The 19801-nt window shown below is 34.4% G+C and overlaps 2 protein-coding genes across 5 annotated transcripts in view; both read left to right on the forward strand.

Annotated features, from left to right (window-relative positions):
* Positions 1 to 435: 435 nt before the first annotated feature.
* LOC105325443 (tyrosyl-DNA phosphodiesterase 2) lies at positions 436 to 3676 on the forward strand. Its single transcript, XM_011425003.4, has 6 exons — positions 436 to 620; positions 1533 to 1651; positions 1891 to 2004; positions 2476 to 2686; positions 2994 to 3164; positions 3379 to 3676. Exons 1-6 carry the CDS (start codon positions 483 to 485, stop codon positions 3664 to 3666), a joined length of 1041 nt encoding a protein of 346 aa, XP_011423305.3. The 5' UTR covers positions 436 to 482; the 3' UTR covers positions 3667 to 3676.
* A 4169-nt stretch (positions 3677 to 7845) lies between these two features.
* The window catches only part of LOC109618389 (tyrosyl-DNA phosphodiesterase 2), a 32483-nt gene continuing 20527 nt past the window's right edge, over positions 7846 to 19801 (forward strand). Inside the window, exons 1-2 of one of the 4 annotated variants that reach the window (XM_066084477.1) lie at positions 7846 to 7886; positions 18886 to 18994. In XM_066084477.1, coding sequence (XP_065940549.1) covers positions 18945 to 18994 — 50 coding nt within the window. In that variant the 5' untranslated portion in view covers positions 7846 to 7886; positions 18886 to 18944. Of the gene's footprint in view, positions 7887 to 16659; positions 17531 to 18864; positions 18995 to 19801 lie in introns of those variants that run through there. The other 3 variants (XM_066084476.1, XM_066084479.1, XM_034474034.2) reach the window with 3 other exon arrangements.

The raw sequence follows: 19801 nt of genomic DNA on the forward strand, positions 1-19801 counted from the left end.
AATGTGCTAAAGAATTAAGGTTTGAACATAATTACACTCTCATGGAATGATCCTTAATTATATCTTTGTTGACCAGAAGCTGGATCATGGTCAAATTTTTCTTATATGTCGAAGAGTATATCGAGTACAGACTATTTCACTGTGACTGCGCAAAGGTATATATACATATAATGGTAATGGTGGTCCATCGTCTTAATATAATATCAACGGTAGGTAAAACATTCTGATTAAAATTCAGATCTCTTCATATGATAGCACACAACACAGAGAGCTCTAATCAGTGCATCGATAATTAACAAATTATTTTGGAGATTGGATTAATCTGTAGTCCATTAACTATTATACAATAACAAAAAAATACTTTAACGGTAGTTTAGTCTGCTAAACATATCACTTGTGGCGAAGACTATATGTACGACTTAACTAATGCATTTATGGTACGCTTTATCCATTAGCGTCGGAAGTTCGATTTTTGGCGGAAAATGTCTGAGGATAACGAAGATGAAAACTTGCCAAGTGCTGCTGAGTGTGAAAAAAGATGTCAGTGTTTTGCAGACATCACGGGGACTGACACGGCTCTTGCGATGTTTTATTTACAGGACAGAAACTGGAATGTCGAGGTTAGGTTACTGCAGAATTGTCTTAATCAGATACGGGATAATTTGAACGAATTTGAAATTTGTGCTGCCTTTACGTAGTAAGAGATTTTGTCAGTAATCCATATGGGAACAGATATTTTTTGGTTGATTCAATGACAGTGTTGTAATTTTGGTTGATTCAATGACAGTTTTGGATTTTATAATAATTACACCTCCAGACGGGATATATTATGAAAAAAATTCAGCAAATGGAGTACCAGTAACTTAATTAAACTTAAAGCCTAAACATGCATGCATCCTATGTTGCTTTGTAATTTATATAAATTATAGATATAACATCATACATAAATTTTCCCCCAATAACTTTAACAGGTTGGGACCAATCGCCCAAATGAGATATAATAGCTCGTTTGGGATATAATAGCCCAAATGGGATATAAATTTAAAGTGCAAAAAATAAAAAATTTTGATGTTGAAATTTTTGATATAAATCCGCATTAGAATAGATAAAATACAATAACTTTTGGTAAACAACTTTTTCTGTAACTGTACTATTACGAAGATGGATCCCTCAGTATATCCAAAACTTCTTGTGGATCAATCTTATAAACTATAGACTTACAGAAAAACTTCTTAACCAAAAGTTGTTGCATTTGATTCACATTAATGCAGATTTCAATCAAAAACTTTAAAATCAAAAATTTGTGTTTTTTGCACTTAAAATTTATATCCCATTTGGGCTATTATATCCCAAACGGACTATGATATCCCATTTGGGCAATTGGTCCCAACCTGTTGAACCAAAATTTTCTCCCATTGATCTACAAATGCATCTGCCATCTTTGCAAGCCAAGGGAGTTATGTGCTACCTATCTTGAAAAGACAAGTTAACCCTAACCTAAGCAAAGATTTTACCATTGGGACTCTTTTCAGATTGCCGTAAATGCATTCTTTGAAGAGTCAAACCAAGATGCCACAGCTCAGAACCAAGGGACAAAAAGAGGGCTATCAGAGTCTGCCAACCCAGAAGCATCATCCAAGCAAATTAAATTGTAAATCTGTATCCAAATTGTTTCTTAGTTAATATTGTCATTATTTCTAATCAAAGAATTTACATCTGGTAAAGACATTACAGTTAGCTGTTGATTCTATTTGGCATATTTGGAACACAGCTTTCTTTAAATGTCAGATCAGAAGTACAGAAAATTGGTATTTGCTTAGTTCTAGTAAATTGTCAGACATTGCTTAGTGCTTAATTGTGCTTAACCATGTTGTGTATATTTTGTTGCAGGGCAGATGATGATCCAGAACCTCACAGGATTCGACTACTCAGCTGGAACATTGACGGGCTGGACATGCCAAGTGCCGAGAAGAGGACCAAGGAAATCTGTAATATCATCAAAAAGTAAAGTTATAAGTACATGTATTTTGTAGTTTAACTAACATCTCTGAATATGATTTTAATGGTTAAATATACAGGATGATGGGAGATTTAATTCCAATATATTAGAAAGTTCTTGCATTCAATATTTATTTCTATCAATCTAAATAAAATCTGATTCATTTTTATTTATATTTGAAAACGAAGTACGGGACAAGAATATCTAGTACACATACTAGTACTGCTAATAAGCCTATTTTTGTGTCAGATAACAATGTACATGCACTTCTTGTATTTTAAATGCAATTTATTAATATAATGTGTAAAATGAATAAATACAGTGTATTTAATATAATGCTTTGGCAACATGAAAAAGATCTAATTTTTGAATACATATATTAACTCAAGGAAAGAGTTTTTCATCAAGTTTCCTCTTTGGGATATTGTGTTCTTTGTATTCTTTCTTCAATGTCAGATACTTGTACTAAATTCCAGAGAAAACCCACAGGCAGTGTTACTTCAAGAGGTGACCCCGGTGACCTTGCCTATCCTCCAGCAGAATTGTACTGGATACAGGGTGATTTCAGGCGGGTCCACTGAGTATTTCACAGCAATCATGTTAAAAGATGGGCAGGTCGTGTTTAAAGGGAAGGAAATACAGCCATTTGAGAATACAGTGATGATGAGAAACTTGCTGAGTGTTCAGGTACAGTTAGATGAGAGAGAGAGAGAGAGAGAGAGAGAGAGAGAGAACAATTGCTCAGGACTTTGAAAAACTTTCAACTGAACTCAAGTTTCAAAGTATAAAAATAAATTAAAGTCAAATTTTACCATACTGGGGTGATTTTTTTCCTATTTTCTTATATTTAAAGCATTATATTAGTACAAGTATCATGTAATGACAGAATAAGTGCCAGATTTAGAATTGTGCATTAATGGTGTTAGTATGCAATTTCTTACAGAACTTGCATGAATTTCCATTTTAATCAAATTGGAAATTTTGTTTGTTTTAGTGTCAAATAAAGGGAAAGCCATTTACAGTGATGACCTCACATCTGGAGAGCACCAAGGACTTTGGAGATCAGAGGAAGAGGCAGCTTAAGCAATGTTTTGAAGCAGTCAAGGCAGAACCTGCCAGTCAAAATGTGATCTTTGGTGGGGACCTAAATTTGAGGGACAAGGAGGTATTTTTAAGAGTTTTAGGCCGTTAAGACTTTTTTCTATTACATGTAATAGCGTTGGCAAACATGAAGCGGAGGGGTGAAAGTTTTGTAACTCAGCATCTCATTCATTAGTTCTTAATTACCTCCATTAATGATCCTTCATCTTCATCTCCGCATTTAAAAGCTGAGTTTTCAGAATGAAGAACTTTATATTATATATAGTATTTTTTTGTAGCTCTCTGCCATAGGAGGAATACCAGGGGGCATGTGTGATGTTTGGGAGGCCACAGGATCCAGAAAGGAGTGTTTATATACCTGGGACATGATGAGAAATACCAACTTAGTGTTTGACAAATTCAAGCCTCGGTGCCGCTTTGATCGACTTTATCTGAGACATTCAAATCCAGGCACCATCAAACCAGTGTACTTTGAGCTGATTGGATTAGAGAAAGTCAAGTCTTGCGGAAGATTTCCAAGTGATCACTGGGGACTGTTGACTCATTATGACATCATTAAAATCTAAACTAAAACAATGTTTGTCTTGTTATTGACTTGTGAACTTGCATTAATTGGTCCATAGCTCTTGGCACATGCATGTAGTGTAACCCCTTGTTCCATATTTCTATCTTTGCATATTTCCCACACTGTTTTTAGGTCACCTGAGTCACTCAGGTGACCTATTGCAATTGGTCTTCGTCCGTCGTCGTGCGTCTGTGCGTCTTGCGTTAACAATTTTACATTTTTAACTTCTTCTTGAAAACTACCAGGCCAATCGTTACCATTTTTGGTGTGAATCATCTCTATGGTAAGAAGAATCTAAATTGTGAAATTCATGGCTCTACCGTCCTTGGGGTGCCACAGGCGGGGTCAAATATGCAAAAAAAGTCAAATTTTCAAGAATCTTCTTCTCTACTCCCACGCATGTGAGGGAAAAACCAGTTGCATGGTTATGATGTCCATGAAGCCCTCTACCAAAATTTTGAAATTTATGGGCCCAGGGTCAGGGGTTCTGGCTCTAGGGTGGGGCCAATATGGCCATATAGTAAAAATGTATTAAATCTTAGAAATATTCTTCTTTACTACTATATATATTTTTTAAAAACTAAATGCATGATTATGATGTCCCTGACGCCCTCTACCTAAATTGTGAAATTCATGACCCCTGGGTCAGGGGTTCAGGCTCTAGGGTGGGGCCAATTTGGCCAAATAGTAAAAAAGTATTAAATCTTAGAAAATCTTCTTCTCTACTCCCATATATATTTGTATAAAACTAAATGAAGGTTATGATGTCCATGAGGCCCTCTATCAAAATTGTGAAATTCATGACCCTTGGGTCAGGGGTTCAGGCTCTAGGGTGGGGCCAATTTGGCCAAATAGTAAAAAAGTATTAAATCTTAGAAAATCTTCTTCTCTACTCCCATATATATTTGTATAAAACTAAATGAAGGTTATGATGTCCATGAGGCCCTCTACCAAAATTGTAAAATTCACGACCCCTTTGTTCGGTGTTCAGGCTCTAGGGTGGGGCCAATATGGCCATATAGTAAAACTGTTTTAAATATTTAAAAATCTTCTCTACTCCCACACATGTGAGCAATAAACTGAATACATGGTTATGATGTCCATGAGGGCCTCTACTAAAATTGTGAAATTCATGACCCCTTTGTTAGGTGTTCAGGCTCTAGGGTGGGGCCAATATGGCCATATAGTAAAACTGTTTTAAATCTTAAAAAATCTTCTTCTCTACTCCCACACATGTGAGCAAAAAACTGAATACATGGTTATGATGTCCTTGAGGGCCTCTACTAAAATTGTGAAATTCATGACCCCTTTGTTAGGTGTTCAGGCTCTAGGGTGGGGCCAATATGGCCATATAGTAAAACTGTTTTAAATCTTAAAAAATCTTCTTCTCTACTCCCACCCATGTGGGCAATAAACTGAATACATGGTTATGATATCCACAATCTTCTTTACCTAAATTGTGAAATTCATGGCCCTTTGGTCAGGGGTTCAGGACATGAAGGGGGGGGGAGCAATATGGAAATATAGTGTTAATGCATATAATGTTTAAAAATTTTCTTTTCTATTCTCACACATCTGTATTTAAAAAAACTGACTAATAATTATGTTTACCAGGAAGTCCTCTTTTTTAATTTTCATGTCCCCTCAAGGATGGACTCTAGGACAGGGCCAAAATGGATGTATAGATGTTAATGCATATAACGTTAAAAAATTATCTTCTTTACTCCCACACACCTGAAAGGAAAACTGAATTCATGATTTTGTTGACCAGATCTTAGTTTTTCACCAAAATTATAGGTTTCACAGTTCTATTTGAAATGTGGTCGTCATTACAAATTTATAATTTTTCTACTCCAGTATGAAACCTAATTAATTAGATGAATATATGAGGCTCCGTGACAAGTTTGTGTATGCTACTCAGGTTACCGTTAAGGCCAATTGGCCTCTTGTTTATGCTAACAGACAAAACTGATTTTGGGTGTATGTTTTATGATCATTAATAATTGATCAAGTTTAATTTTTTTGGATTAACTGATTTTCTTCTAAGTTAATAGTACGGTAGGATGTCCCATCAAATTTTTAGCTCACCTGAAAGCTCAAGTGCACCAGTACCTGTCAAGGTATATTACAAAAAAAGATAAATAGATTAGAGCTTTCATTTGTCTGCTCAATGTGAAATTGTTTTTAAATGGAACTATCCAATCAATTAGATTATACAGTAGAGTTAACATATATCCCATATTTACACCTCCCCCTCCCCGTCAGAAACGCAACGTCGTATTTGGCTCAGTGTAAACAACACTATCTTCTCTCCTCTTTGCTGTGATCTCGTTAACCCTTTACCCAGGCACCATAAGTTGCATGTCATTTCAATCGACAATTCAGAAAATATCCGAATGCTGAATCAACCAAGCAACCACGTGTATACACAACATGCCGTCGCGCTATCGCAAATTCGCATGATACACCGTCGCCCTTTGACGCGCCGTCTCAACGACCGAAATCGTGACCATGCCCCTTTGATGCCATCTCATTCTCGACCGGTATATATACCCTGGTAGCAATCGAAAATAATATTGCAACCAAATACTTTAATGAATTCATCAATCTGACGAAAGCACAGATCTCTAATACGCTCTGTGCTTTATTCGTATTGTGAATTCATGCCTGCTTTAATAACAGAGTTACAGACACACTTTCCATCATGTACATGTACAGATACCAAGAAGCTTAAATTCGTTTGATTTATATCCGGACAAATTGGCTGTGGACAAAAATGTTCGAATGGTTGTAAATACATGTATGTTCTGTCTGTATTAGTCTTTGATTGATGATATGTTAATATGTTTTTAGCTCACCGAGACGAAGTCAGGACTGGAGGAGCTTATGCTATACGCCCGGCGTCGGTGTCGGCGTCGGTGTCCGAATCTTGCTAAAGTTTTTGTTGCAGGTCTTGTGTTTAAGTTATTACTTGTCCTATCTTCACCAAACTTGCATGGATGATGCATTTGGACCTACTTATGGACTTGAAAGACTTTGATGCTGAATCCTAAATTTCAGATGCTGGAGGAGGTTAAGGTTTTTGGAGCATGTTAAAGTCTTTGATGTAGGTGCCCCTTGATAGTAATATCTAAGTTACTACTCGTCCTAACTTCACCAAACTTGCATGGATGGTGTGTCTTAATTATGATACTGATTCACCAGATAGGCTTGAATGCTGAATCTGAGCCATAGATTTCGGAAGCTGAAGGAGGTTAAGGTTTTTAGAGCTGGTTAAAGTTTTTGAAATAGGTGCCCTCCGATGAATATATCTTAGTTATTACTGGTCCTAACTTCACCAAACTTGCATGGATGGTGGGTCTTATGATATGTTAAAGTCTTTGATGTAGGTGCCCCTTGATAGTAATATCTAAGTTACTACTCGTCCTAACTTCACCAAACTTGCATGGATGGTGTGTCTTAATTATGATACTGATTCACCAGATAGGCTTGAATGCTGAATCTGAGCCATAGATTTCGGAAGCTGAAGGAGGTTAAGGTTTTTAGAGCTGGTTAAAGTTTTTGAAATAGGTGCCCTCCGATGAATATATCTTAGTTATTACTGGTCCTAACTTCACCAAACTTGCATGGATGGTGGGTCTTATGATACTGATGTACCAGCCAGGCATGAACGCTGAATCTGAGCCATCGGTTTTGGATGCTGGAGGTGGTTAAGGTTTTAAGATCTTTGTTATTAGTCCCCTACCGGTTTTCACCGGAGGGGACTATAGCCTTCCTCTGCGTCCGTCACTCCGTCCGTCCGTCCGTCCCTCTGTCTATCCCACTTCAGTTTTCCACACCTTTTTTCTTTATGCGTTTGAGGAATAATATGAAATTTGCTGAACAGCTTCAAATTGTCAAACTACAGATCAAGTTTACACTTCTGTAGCGTCTGGTTGAGATATTTTCGGAAAATTTAAGTTTTTATATTCCAATTTGTTTATGTTCGGTTCGTTATCGGGTTCGGTGTGTATTGGATAAACGAGGAAAGTGTGTACAATGTAGTCAGTAATAAAATTGTGCGTTACTTGGACCATTCATTGTATTGTTTCTAACAAACATATGTTCTGTAAAATAGTGTCAAGCACTGTGTTGTAAATTTAATCGACAGGGTTTTTGTATATTAATTGCAATCGGGTTCGTTATCGGGTTGGTCTGTTGATTGACGGGGTACAGAGGACGGTAAGAAATGATAATCTGCATAACAGTGCATTGTTTTCACAAATGTCTACAAACCGGTAGGGGACGTGTATTGCTTAGGCAAATGAATACTCCCAGAATGCTTGATACTGGTACTAACTTCACCAAACTTGCATGGATGGTGTGTCTTGTGATACAGTGAGGTTGCCATTAACGAATCGTCTCCATTAACGAATCACTTTCAGATAAACAATTCTGTACTTTTCTATTAAAGGTTCAATACTTAACTTAACATATCCTGTCATGTAGAGTTATTCTTGTTTTAATTATTTATCATGAAATTATTAAATTTTATCTTGTTTTATGTCGTAATTTCTAAACAAACATGAACAAGCTTTTTGAGGACGCCGACAAAAAGCATGCGTGCAGCTGACTACTTTCACTTTTCGGTTGAGCTCTGATGTGATCGGCTCATTGTATCTAAGCATATTTGGTACAGATGTTTAATAAAATTATCTGTCTACATGCACTGAAAGCGTCAAACAATTTCTTAATCAGAGAATAATTATATTAGTTATAATGTTGTGGGTAGTCAGGGTTCCAATAACGAATCACCGAGATGCGGGGATCATGGAGGGATCATGTCAAATTAATTGATACCGCTACGATTATTTGCACATCTGCTTCAATAAAAAAACCACAGAAACAACAATAAAAGATTTTAAAAACATATCTCATTCCCATTTTCTAGGATATTTTTCCATTCGATTATGATTTCAACCATGTTTTGGTTTCCCCAATTCCCTGTACTATTACGGATATTTATTGATTAAAAACCCATGCCTTACAAATTAAAGGAAGTGAACATGAAAAAATTAATTGTTGCTTAATTAATTTTAAAAGCCTTTTGAAGCTTAAAAATGAGGTCTGTTACCTTTTTGTTTATTTCTATCAAGAGATTTTATCAATTTAACACTCTCAGTGAAAGGTTTATGGAGGTAATCCATTATTCCCCAGCATGCATCTGTTCTCTGACGTAGATAAGCCACATTGCTGCTAGTGACTGGGTCAATGTTGGAACTAGGCCAGTGTTTATGTACAGAGTTGATAAAAGTTACAAGAAAAAATATGCCTTGATGTGAAGAAAAATTTTGTGTACTGTCATGAGAAGACAAGGATTTAGTACATTTCTATAAATGAACCTCAGATAAATATATATGATTTGTGCAAAAAATGAATAAATAAATTAATTTGTGAAATATGAGACCATCGCATTCCAGATGTTACTTTGTACGGAGATGTGGCAGTCAGTGTTTACATAAATAAAATGCTGTTTGTAGATTTCAATTTAAATTAATATAAAAATGTAATTTCATTATTTAGGCCTAAATGCCCTGGAAATTTTTCTGATTTGTTTTTATCTTAGATCTTGATGATATATGTACACCGGTTCTGTTTATGCTGTCAGAAGAATAACAGGACTGAGACACTTTTTAAAAGTCAGGATGCTGAGCAATGCACCTTGTGTGCTCATTTATGTAGCACACATAATGTTCAAACTCATAAACAAGAAATTCCCGAGTGCAAGAAAAACTAGGTCACAATAACACTGATCCACGGACATTCCATTCTAGTTACATGTCACATTAACTGCTGGTGGGAATGCATCATTCTGAGATCCAAAATCTTCCTCCATAAACACTGTTTAAAAATGACAACTCTTTACATCCATTGCAAGTTTCAATTCACATTTTGATGATGGCATTTTATCTCTATTACTAAACGTGTGTAAAAATGCAATGTGTCTCACTAGCGTCAGCATCAGTGCTGCCCTCTCTTAGATGCTTAGAGATAACCCAGCAGGGAGGTAATGATTTTAACAATATGGCAGCGCTCATGGATTGCAAGATTTAGTTATTCTAAGTGGCATATCTTCTTACTGAGGAAAGTTCTGTCTAAACGGTTTTCAGATATCATTATACACATCAAACAGACAAATTTGAGCCCTTGATAATTTTTTCATGTTCACTTCCTTTAAAGTTATTCGTATCCGATGACATTTAGTAGTTTATTTCCTAAAAATATAATTTTCCTTGAACATGGATCCAGTTTGCAGATTCACTATACATTTTTAATTTTGTTTTAAAAATATTTCTTAAGTACAAACGATCGCTGATTCCATATACATGTACAGGTCATGGAACATATTTATTTTCCCTGAACACATATCCAGCTTGCACATTCAGTCATTCACTATACATTTCTAGATTTGTTTTAAAATATTTCATAGTACATGCAAATGATCGCCGATTCAAAACGTCTGACTTCCCGGTATTTGTTCTTCCATTTCTATCGGTGGAGGTTTCTTTTTTTTTTTTCTTTTTTTTTGCTGGATGTCAATACTGGGTCCTGTTTTTGTTTTTTGGTTGCTTAACTATACAATAACTAAACACATTTCTAGGCAATTTTGTGAATTTTAATTTGTTTACTTTAAAATCGCCCTAGGATATGCTTCTAGATCCTTTAAAACCTTTTTAGCTCACCTGAGCCAAAGGCTCAAGTGAGCTTTTCTGATCACAATTTGTCCGTTGTCTGTCGTTGTCGTCGTTGTCGTTGTCGTTGTTAACTTTTCACATTTTCATCTTCTTCTCAAGAACCACTGGGCAGATTTCAACCAAATTTGGCACAAAGCACCACTAGGTAAAGGGGATTCAAGTTTGTTCAAATGAAGGGCCACGCCCTCTTTAAAGGGGAGATAATTGAGAATTATTGAAAATTTGTTGGTATTTTTCAAAAATCTTCTTCTCAAAAACTATTTGGCCTGAAAAGCTAAAACTTGTGTGGAGGCATCCTCAGGTAGCGTAGATTCAAGTTTGTTCAAATCATGGTCCCCGAGGGTAGGGAGGGGCCACAATTGGGGGATCAAGTTTTACATAGGAATATATAGAGAAAATATTTAAAAATCTTTTTCTCAAAAACTATTGGGCCAGAAAAGCTCAAATTAAAATGGGAGCATCCACAGGTAGTGTAGATTCAAATTTGTTCAAATCATGGTCCCCGGGGGTAGGGTGGGGCCACAATTGGGGAATCAAGTTTTACATAGGAATATATAGAGAAAATCTTTAAAAATCTTCTTCTCAAAAACTATTGGACCAAAAAAGCTCAAATTAAAATGGGAGCATCCACAGGTAGTGTAGATTCAAATTTGTTCAAATCATGGTCCCCGGGGGTAGGGTGGGGCCACAATTGGGGGATCAAGTTTTACATAGGAATATATAGAGAAAATTTTTAAAAATCTTCTCCTCAAAAACTATTAGGCCAGGAAAGCTCAAATTTGAGTGGAAGCATCCTCAGATAGTGTTAATTCAAGTTCGTGCAAATCATGGTGCCCGGGGGTAGGGTGGGGCCACAATAGGGGGATGAATTTTTACATAGGAATATATAGAGAAAATCTTAAAAAATCTTCTTCTCAAAAACTATTAAACCAGAAAAAGCTCAAATTATAATGGAATCATCTTCAGGTAGTGTAGATTCAAGCTCGTTCAAATCATGGTCCCCGGGGGTAGGGTGGGGCCAAAATTGGGGGGATCAAGTTTTACATAGGAATATATAGAGAAAATCTATAAAAATCTTCTTCTCAAAAACAATTTGGCCAGAAAAGATCAAATTAAAATGGAAGCATCCTCAGGTAGTGTTGATTCAAGTTTGTTCAAATCATGGTCCCTGGGGGTAGGGCGGGGCCACAATGGGGGATACATTTTTATACATAGAGAAAATCTCTAAAAAATCTTCTTCTCAAAACTATTAGGCCAGGAAAGCCCAAATCTGAGTTTGATGTAACCATGATACCATAGAGAAAAGTGGGGCCACAAAATGGGGGGGGGGGGTATATAGGAATAGAGAAAAATCTTCTTACAGGTACAGCAACAAAAGGGGCTTGGTATTTACCAAAAGAAAGAGGTGGATAAAAATTGGCAGATTTTCAATTTTTTTTAGCAAGATCTACTGTACTTAGTTGTCAAGATATTTTGATACTGTAATGCTAATTTGATCAGAATTAAGGCAATTGTTGCTCAGGTGAGCGATGTGGCCCCTGGGCCTCTTGTTTAAAATTAGTTACCGTTGTGTATTCAAACTTCAACTTTTCTAACGTACGTGCTAAAAAATCTTTAAAAATTCGGAATGGCTAATTTTTTTTGAATAAATAAAAAAACAATGCAGAAATTTAAATTCATTTTTTTCTTCTTATTTTTAAAAAATTTTTTATTCGATGAGTTATTTTCCTCGCGATATTCAAGTTTCTATATGTTTATTTTTATTTTATTTTTAAGTGTCGTTGCGCCGCATGAAAAATTTATGATGTAGTACATATATGTTATGAAAACCCAATCTGATACAGTATTTAATTAATATCAACACATAATTTCAATGCAAATAACAAACCCGTTGCGACACAAACTTCATCATTCTGTGTCTATGCAATTTTGGGAAAACCCTCGTATGTCGTTTTTTTTCTCGATTCATTTACTTGTATATTTTTTTGTAATTTCATGAAAAGATGTTTATATACATGTATCTCATTAAATTAACAATATTGATGACTAAAAACTAAACGGTTTTTAATAAATTGGTGGATCAAAGTTTACAAATCATGCAATCATTTTTTTTACCGTTGAATTCATTATTATTTTTTCATGAATTGTCGGGTTCAATAGAATGAACACTTCACTCAAAATGAAAAAAAATATTAGCCTTTCCATTTTTCATATTCATGCTTTAAAGCATTTTAAAACTTTAAAAAAAATATTTCGACACTGTCCCTAACAAAAAATAATCGGCTGTATATCACGTGATTCGGTAATGGAGAAAATGATCCGCTAAAGGAAAAAACATCGTCCATCAAAGTACAGCGATAATTTTTGATTAATCATTGGTTGTTGGGAAAGAAATATATGATGTTATGAGTCAAGTATGGTACAATTAAACAATGTTGTATTATGAATTTAACTCGGGCTTGGTTACGTACTGTCAACGCGAATTTACTTAGTGATTCGTTAAAGGCGACCTCACTGTACTGATGCACCTGACAGGCTTGAATGCTGAATCTGAGCCATAGGTTTTGGATGCTGGATAAGGTTTAGTTTTTTGAAAGAGGTCACATGTTTAATAGATAATAGTACTATTTTAAACTATAATATAAATGAAACGCAGAGGTAGCTTCAGATGCAAAACCTGATCTCCATTATCAAGGATGCTAAAAATATATCTAAGTCATTATTGGTCCTAACTTCACCAAACTTGCATGGATGGTGTGTCTTATGATACTGATGCACCTGACAGGCATGGATGCTGAATCTAAGCCATAGGTTTCGGATGCTGGAGGAGGAATAGGTTTTAAGACCTGGTAAAATTTTTGAAACAGGTGCCCTTTGATGAGAATATATTTGTTATTACTGGTCTTAACTTCACTAAACCTGCATGGATGATGCGTCTGACAGGTGTGAATGCTGAATCTGAGCCATAGGTTTCGGATGCTGGATGAAGTTTAGTTATTTGGAACAGGTCACATGTTTTAAAGATAATAGCTTGCATAGTTGACTTAAATATAATATAAATGATTCGTATAGAAAGCTTCAGATGCAGAGCCTGATCTCCATTATCAAGGATGCTAAAAAAAACTAACTCAAACCAGGAGAATGATTCCTTATTACTTATAAATATAATTTAAAGCCATTGTACGATTAACTGTTTAAATATAACTAAGAAAACCCCGCTGGCGCCCCAATTTGTAGTTATGGGTTTCAAAGTACAAAATCGATACGGAGTGTTATCACAGGCAAAGACACTAGGAAATGTGTGTGTGTGTGTGTGTGTATATATATATATATATATATATATATATATATATATATATATATATATATATATATATATATATATATATATATATATATATATATATATATATATATATATATATATATATATATATAAAACACACGTGTCTGCAGACTTGAAAGAATTTTAACTTATGCAATACTGTTGTTATTTATTGTCATTTCTGAATACATGTAGTTTTACGGTTTTTTTTTCCAAATACTACTTTTACTACTTTTAGAAATTTTTTGAAGGGGTAAGGTCATGATTTTAAACATTTTTCCCCCGTTTTTAATATTACAATACTACAGTAAGGCATATCTAATAGTCAACCAAAATTTGGTAAATATATATTAATTTATTGAGTGATATGGTACCTAGAATTTAGAAAGATTTTCATTTAATAAAGTTGCATCTTTTAAATTCTCTGGGACAGTTTGTTGCTACTGAATTCTTTTTTTTTTTTTGCTGTCTGGTGCATATTTGTCCACTTTGTTTTTATTTCTTTAATCGATCGATTTGAAATTCCCAAAGCATTAATCTGTGACGTGATATATTTTCCCATACTTTCTTCTTTTTTTCGTTAGTGATGGTATTCGTAAAGAAAGTGAGCGCACAAGATTGTAAGTTTGCAGGAATCCTCGACACGAATCAATTGGGATTTAAATGTCTATAACCTCGAAAGGCTATGTACAGGTTTCAACAAAAATATATTATGTTGAGAGTCGAAGTATATGGCTATTCCGGTTATTAAAACATTCACAAAGCTTTCAAAAAATGGCAATGAGAGGTAAACCGATAACTAGTTGGAAATGTTAATGAAAACATATTTTGATGAAGTTATATTGTGTATATCCTAAAAAACTAGTAATAAGAAAAGAATTTTTATAGTGTTCATACAGCAGATCTAGAAATCAATAAAAACAAATTAAAATATACCGGTATATTATAATTCAACATCATGTTATAATAACAAACATTTAAAACAAAAAAGTTTAATTTTTTTTAAAAAGACCACCAGTTGGATTTGAACCCAAAACACTGAATGTATGTAATCACTAAATCCTGGGGCCCGTTTCACAAAGCTGTCATTAGATTTATTATAAGACATGTCTTAAGCTTGTCATAAGATTTGACTTATGATTATCATAAGATATGACATAGCTGTTTCACAAAGCTGTCATAACTTTAACTTATCTTAAGATAATCTTAAGATAATTATCATAGGAGCGATTGCATAAAATTCAGTCTGTAAATTGTAAAGTAAATAATTTATTTACGAAATCCGTAGTATAAATATACATTTAATAACATTACTGGATACTTTATAATGTACCGTATGTTTCTGTACTTTCTTTTGATAAGAAAAATAAATACAATCCAGTGAAGAAAATAAACCACATTCAACTGAAATGAATTATATCAACTACTGCATGGTAGGTCTATATAATTAAAATAAGTGCAAAAACATCATTTTTATCTCTTATAATTATAACATTTACATTAATATCTTTTACGATGATAATGGGCATTATTTCAAGTGTAGATATCAGTGTGCAACTGGAGTCGGAGCAGCATTTAATTTAGTGAATTGTTTTTACAAGTTTAGTGTCCGAGTTAAGTGTTCTTTTATTGATTGTTGATTATTAAGGAGGCTGAATGTTTGAAATATAAATCTATAAAAATATAAATTGATAATTTGGAAACCATAGAATTTTAATTTTTTCTATAGTAATTCAAAACAGTAATTTACTGACCATTTGGGCTCCTAAATACCTGTATACAAATGCATGTCTCGCATTTAAATGATGAAATATCTTTGAATTACTATTACTTTATCATTACCAGTATATAAAGCAACAGAAACAATTTTGAAATTTTAATAAAATTTGAATGAACACAATATTCAAAGAAAAGATGGCAATTACTTAGTTCTCAGAATCGAGTTTGAATTAATCTTCTTCTAACTTTAGCACCGTTTTGTTTACTCCTTGGAATATATCATTGTCTGGAAAACACGATAATTATTTCTGTTTCGGGGCACAGGGACGTTGTTATTGATGCAAATGTTATGTAGCACCACACAAGCAGTCACGATACCACAAGCTCTCTCGGGCAGGAAAAGTAGGGTCCCTCCGGAGCGATCGATGCATCGGAACCTCATTTTAAGGACACCAAACGCTCGCTCAATGGGGGCCCTGGTTTTAGCGTGGGCATCATTGTATGCCTCCACATGGGAGTTGCTTGGGTTCAAGACGGGTGTTAGTAACTGATTCTTTAACGGGTACGCACTGTCACCAACTAGACAACCTCTGTTAATGTTGCCATTCTCAAACATTTGACACAAAACAGAATTTGAGAACACAAATGCGTCATGAGATGATCCAGGCCACTTCGCTACCAAATTCAAAAATTTCAAATTGGAATCGCAAACTGCCATCACATTTATTGAATGAAAGTTTTTTTTTCTGTTAACAAACAAATACTCATGAGTTGAAGGTGTCTGAATAGGAATACATGTATGTGTCCCGTCTATTGCCCATATCACATTTGGGAAATTACATATAAGAGCGAAGTCCAGTGTAGTAATTTGTTTATATCTCTGTCAGTAGAAGGAAATTTAATGTAGACAGGACTTAAGGCAACTAGAGCAGATGTAACAGCATAAACAATTCTGGACACAGTTGCTTTACTTATACCATGAAGATCTGCACAAACAGCTTGAAAACTTCCACTTGCATAAAAGCGAAGCGCAACCATGACTTGCAATGATGTTGGAAGGGCATGTGATCTTTTGGTTGGGTGCTCTAAACGATCATTGAGCTCATTACATAAGTCAAAGATAACATGTCGTGGCAAACGGAACTTCTCTAGATGTCACAATCGTCCATATAATCTAATGGGTTGATTCTGTCCCTGAATACACTCTCACGCCTTATAAGTTGCCTATTTCTTATCAAAACATAGGCCGCCGCCATGTTTAAAATTGACTTAAGAGAGGTATCTGGGTGTCTTAAGATTTTGAACAATCTTAAGATTATCATAAGTTAAGACACTTTTGTGAAACAGCTATGATAAAAACTTATGACAAATTTTGGTCTTAAAAAAGATATTTGTCATAAGATAGCTTTGTGAAACGGGCCCCTGGACGAAACCACTGAGCCACGGAGACTTGTCAATATATGCTCTATAAAGTACTGTTTGAAACAACACTGTCATATCAATGGACTTTGTTTTTTTATCCTTCAAAAAATAATTTGAAAAAGTACATAATTAGTCATCTCTGGGTCATCTCTCCATCTTTTTTTAAAAAGCGACATTTTTAATGTTGAAATATGTTACCTTTACACGTTTCAAATTTGTGGAGAGAAGACCCAGAGACAACAAAATCATTTAAAAACAGTTGTGAAAAAAGTAGGATTTTGCATGAATTGCATCGTGTTGCTATATTTAGACCCATATTATAATAAAACCTTTTGCATTTCAAATATTTTTCCACTCATTCCACATCCAACAGAAACCAGATAACAGTTATAATTCGAAAAATATTCAAAATCAATTGATGAAATTTTCACTCTCCTTGTGCGCCCAGATTCCTGCCGAATCTACATCTTAAGCGCCCACATTCTTTGCTGTTAATTATGTCGATATTTTTTTCCACCAAGTCAGCAAGTACCTGAATTTTGCTGGTATCAAAATTTGTCCCCCGTTTTCTACTTGACTTTGTTTGGATGTCGGCGTCTGTCATCTTGCCAGAATGTTTACAAACAAAGCAGACGCCCCGGAAGTTGACGAGCATAGCATTATGGGTAATATTAAAAGAATAAGAAAGCTTTAATGACTCATTAATATTTTAATGCTGCGTTAACTAACAAACCTTTAATAACGGTTTTGTACAACAACCTTTAATGTGATTATTAACTAATGAATTGATTAGAATTTAATGATTCATTAAGCTCAATAACACATTAAATTTAATGAACCGTTGATACAGCCGGCTCCAGCTTGATAGATAGATGTGTTTGTTGTTAAATGATATAACATGATTCTTATGATATAGTATTGTATGATACGATACACTATTGTTTAATATGATACAATATTATATCATATGTTATGTTGTAAAAAAGTTATATGATACATTTTTATGCTATTTTACGATAATATATTGTTATGTATAGTATTGTATAATATGATGCAATGTTGTATAATATGATATTGTATCATATTGTATCATTAATATATATTATTTTATCACATGATACTGTACATATAATATTGCAATATATAATAAAGTATCGTATTATATTGTATATTATATAATATTGTATCATACGGTATTATATAATATGATATTGGTGTATATAATATATTATTTTGTTATACTTTCATGTTAAATACTGAAATCTGATTGGTTAAGACGCAGTTAATAATATTTACTATTACCCTCAGCGTTAGCAACGCACTTGGCAACGGGTAACATTAAAAAATGTTACATGCGCGAAAATTATGCGCGTACGGTTCGCTGTAGAATTCACGTTATTCCTATATAAAAGCAGTAAAATTTTCTTAAAATTTTTAAAAAAGACATTCAGTATAACAAAATAAATAGTGCCTGTTTGGGAGGATAACAGTTGAAATTGACACCCCTCGAAAACCATTGTCAACCTCCGCTTCGCGTCGGTTGACAATGGTTTTCTCGGGGTGTCAATTTCAACTGTTACCCTCCCAAACAGGCACTATTTATATAATATCACATGAATATTATATTATTTCATGTTATTTTTCCTGTGATAATTATGTTAACTTGTCGGTTTTTATGTTGACTTGTCAAATAATTATGTTAACTTGTCTGATCTTTATGTCGACCTGTCAGATATTATGATGCAAAGTAAATGGCAGTTAGTGGCACTTACGCGCTTTAACAACAAAATATCGAGTTTCTGGTCAATATGGTTATTTTCTGACATGTCGACATAAAGATCTAACAAGTTATGTCGACATAAATATCTGACAATTTGACATAAATATCTGACAAGTCGACATAATCATCTGACAAGTCGACATAATTATCTGACAAGTTGTGGCACATATATACCACCACACTTTAAAGATAAGAGAGATTGATTTTTCGAAAATGTAGTTCTGTTTGCGCCTTATGTAGTACTTCGAACAGGAAAAGTACAACGCTTCCAAACAACGACCGAACTTTGTAAACACATCATGGCTTCCTCGGAGTCGGACGATCAGAGGCAAAGGGGAGTACACGAGAGGTAAGTTTAAGAGGGTGTGAACTCAGGTAACTTAATTGCATGGTTATGCACAAACCACTAATTAACATATACAATTTTTGACACGATTCCCATATTTCTTTAAAACAAAAGTTTCAGCAATTGTCATGTGATTTGGTATTTTCAGTACTATTTTTGATTTATGTAAAATTACAAGTCTATTATTTTGTATTTACTTGCATACATAATATGACTTCTTGATAGCTAGTGCTTCCCTCCCTTTCTCCAACCTCTTTCACCCCCCCCCCCCCTTCCCCCAAACAAAAAATCTGTTTGTCGGTGTACATACACTTTTCTGTGACTGTGTTAATATCTTTATCTTAAATGAATCGAATATGTAATGTGTGTATTGTAATGCACTGTAAGCTAATTTTATATGAAGATATGAAGTTTGAATTAATAAAAAAAAAAGTCATATAGCCACTGAAAAAAACGAACCTCTTATCTCACTAGAACTTATTAAAATCAATTTGTCCGCTTATAAATATACGTGCAATTTAAAGCCAATTATAGTTGTTATGTTTTGACAGCATTAATTCTGGCCAATTCTGTTACCAATGGTGAAATAAGATTTAATGAAGTTTGTCTAAGGTTACCGTTTTCCATCACTTTTTGAAGGGGGGGGGGTGCGTGTGTTAAAACAGCTGGGTCATTTTCAACAGTTTTATCAGCACGAAGAATCGATATGCATGAAAATTTAGTTGACAGAAAAAATTGACCGGAAAACTTCATCATATGCGCGTAGCGCATTGATGTAAAAGTTTTCCGGTCAATTTTTTCTTTGATACG

Source organism: Magallana gigas, chromosome 5 (genome assembly GCF_963853765.1).
Source record: "Magallana gigas chromosome 5, xbMagGiga1.1, whole genome shotgun sequence".
Taxonomy (NCBI): Eukaryota; Metazoa; Mollusca; class Bivalvia; order Ostreida; family Ostreidae; genus Magallana; species Magallana gigas.

Coding starts and splice junctions, on each gene's coding strand:
- LOC105325443 (XM_011425003.4), top strand. CDS start 483: ATGTCTGAGGATAACGAAGATGAAAACTTGCCAAGTGCTGCTGAGTGT. Junction 621..1,532: donor ACAGAAACTGGAATGTCGAG/GTTAGGTTACTG, acceptor GACTCTTTTCAG/ATTGCCGTAAATGCATTCTT. Junction 2,687..2,993: donor GAAACTTGCTGAGTGTTCAG/GTACAGTTAGAT, acceptor TGTTTGTTTTAG/TGTCAAATAAAGGGAAAGCC.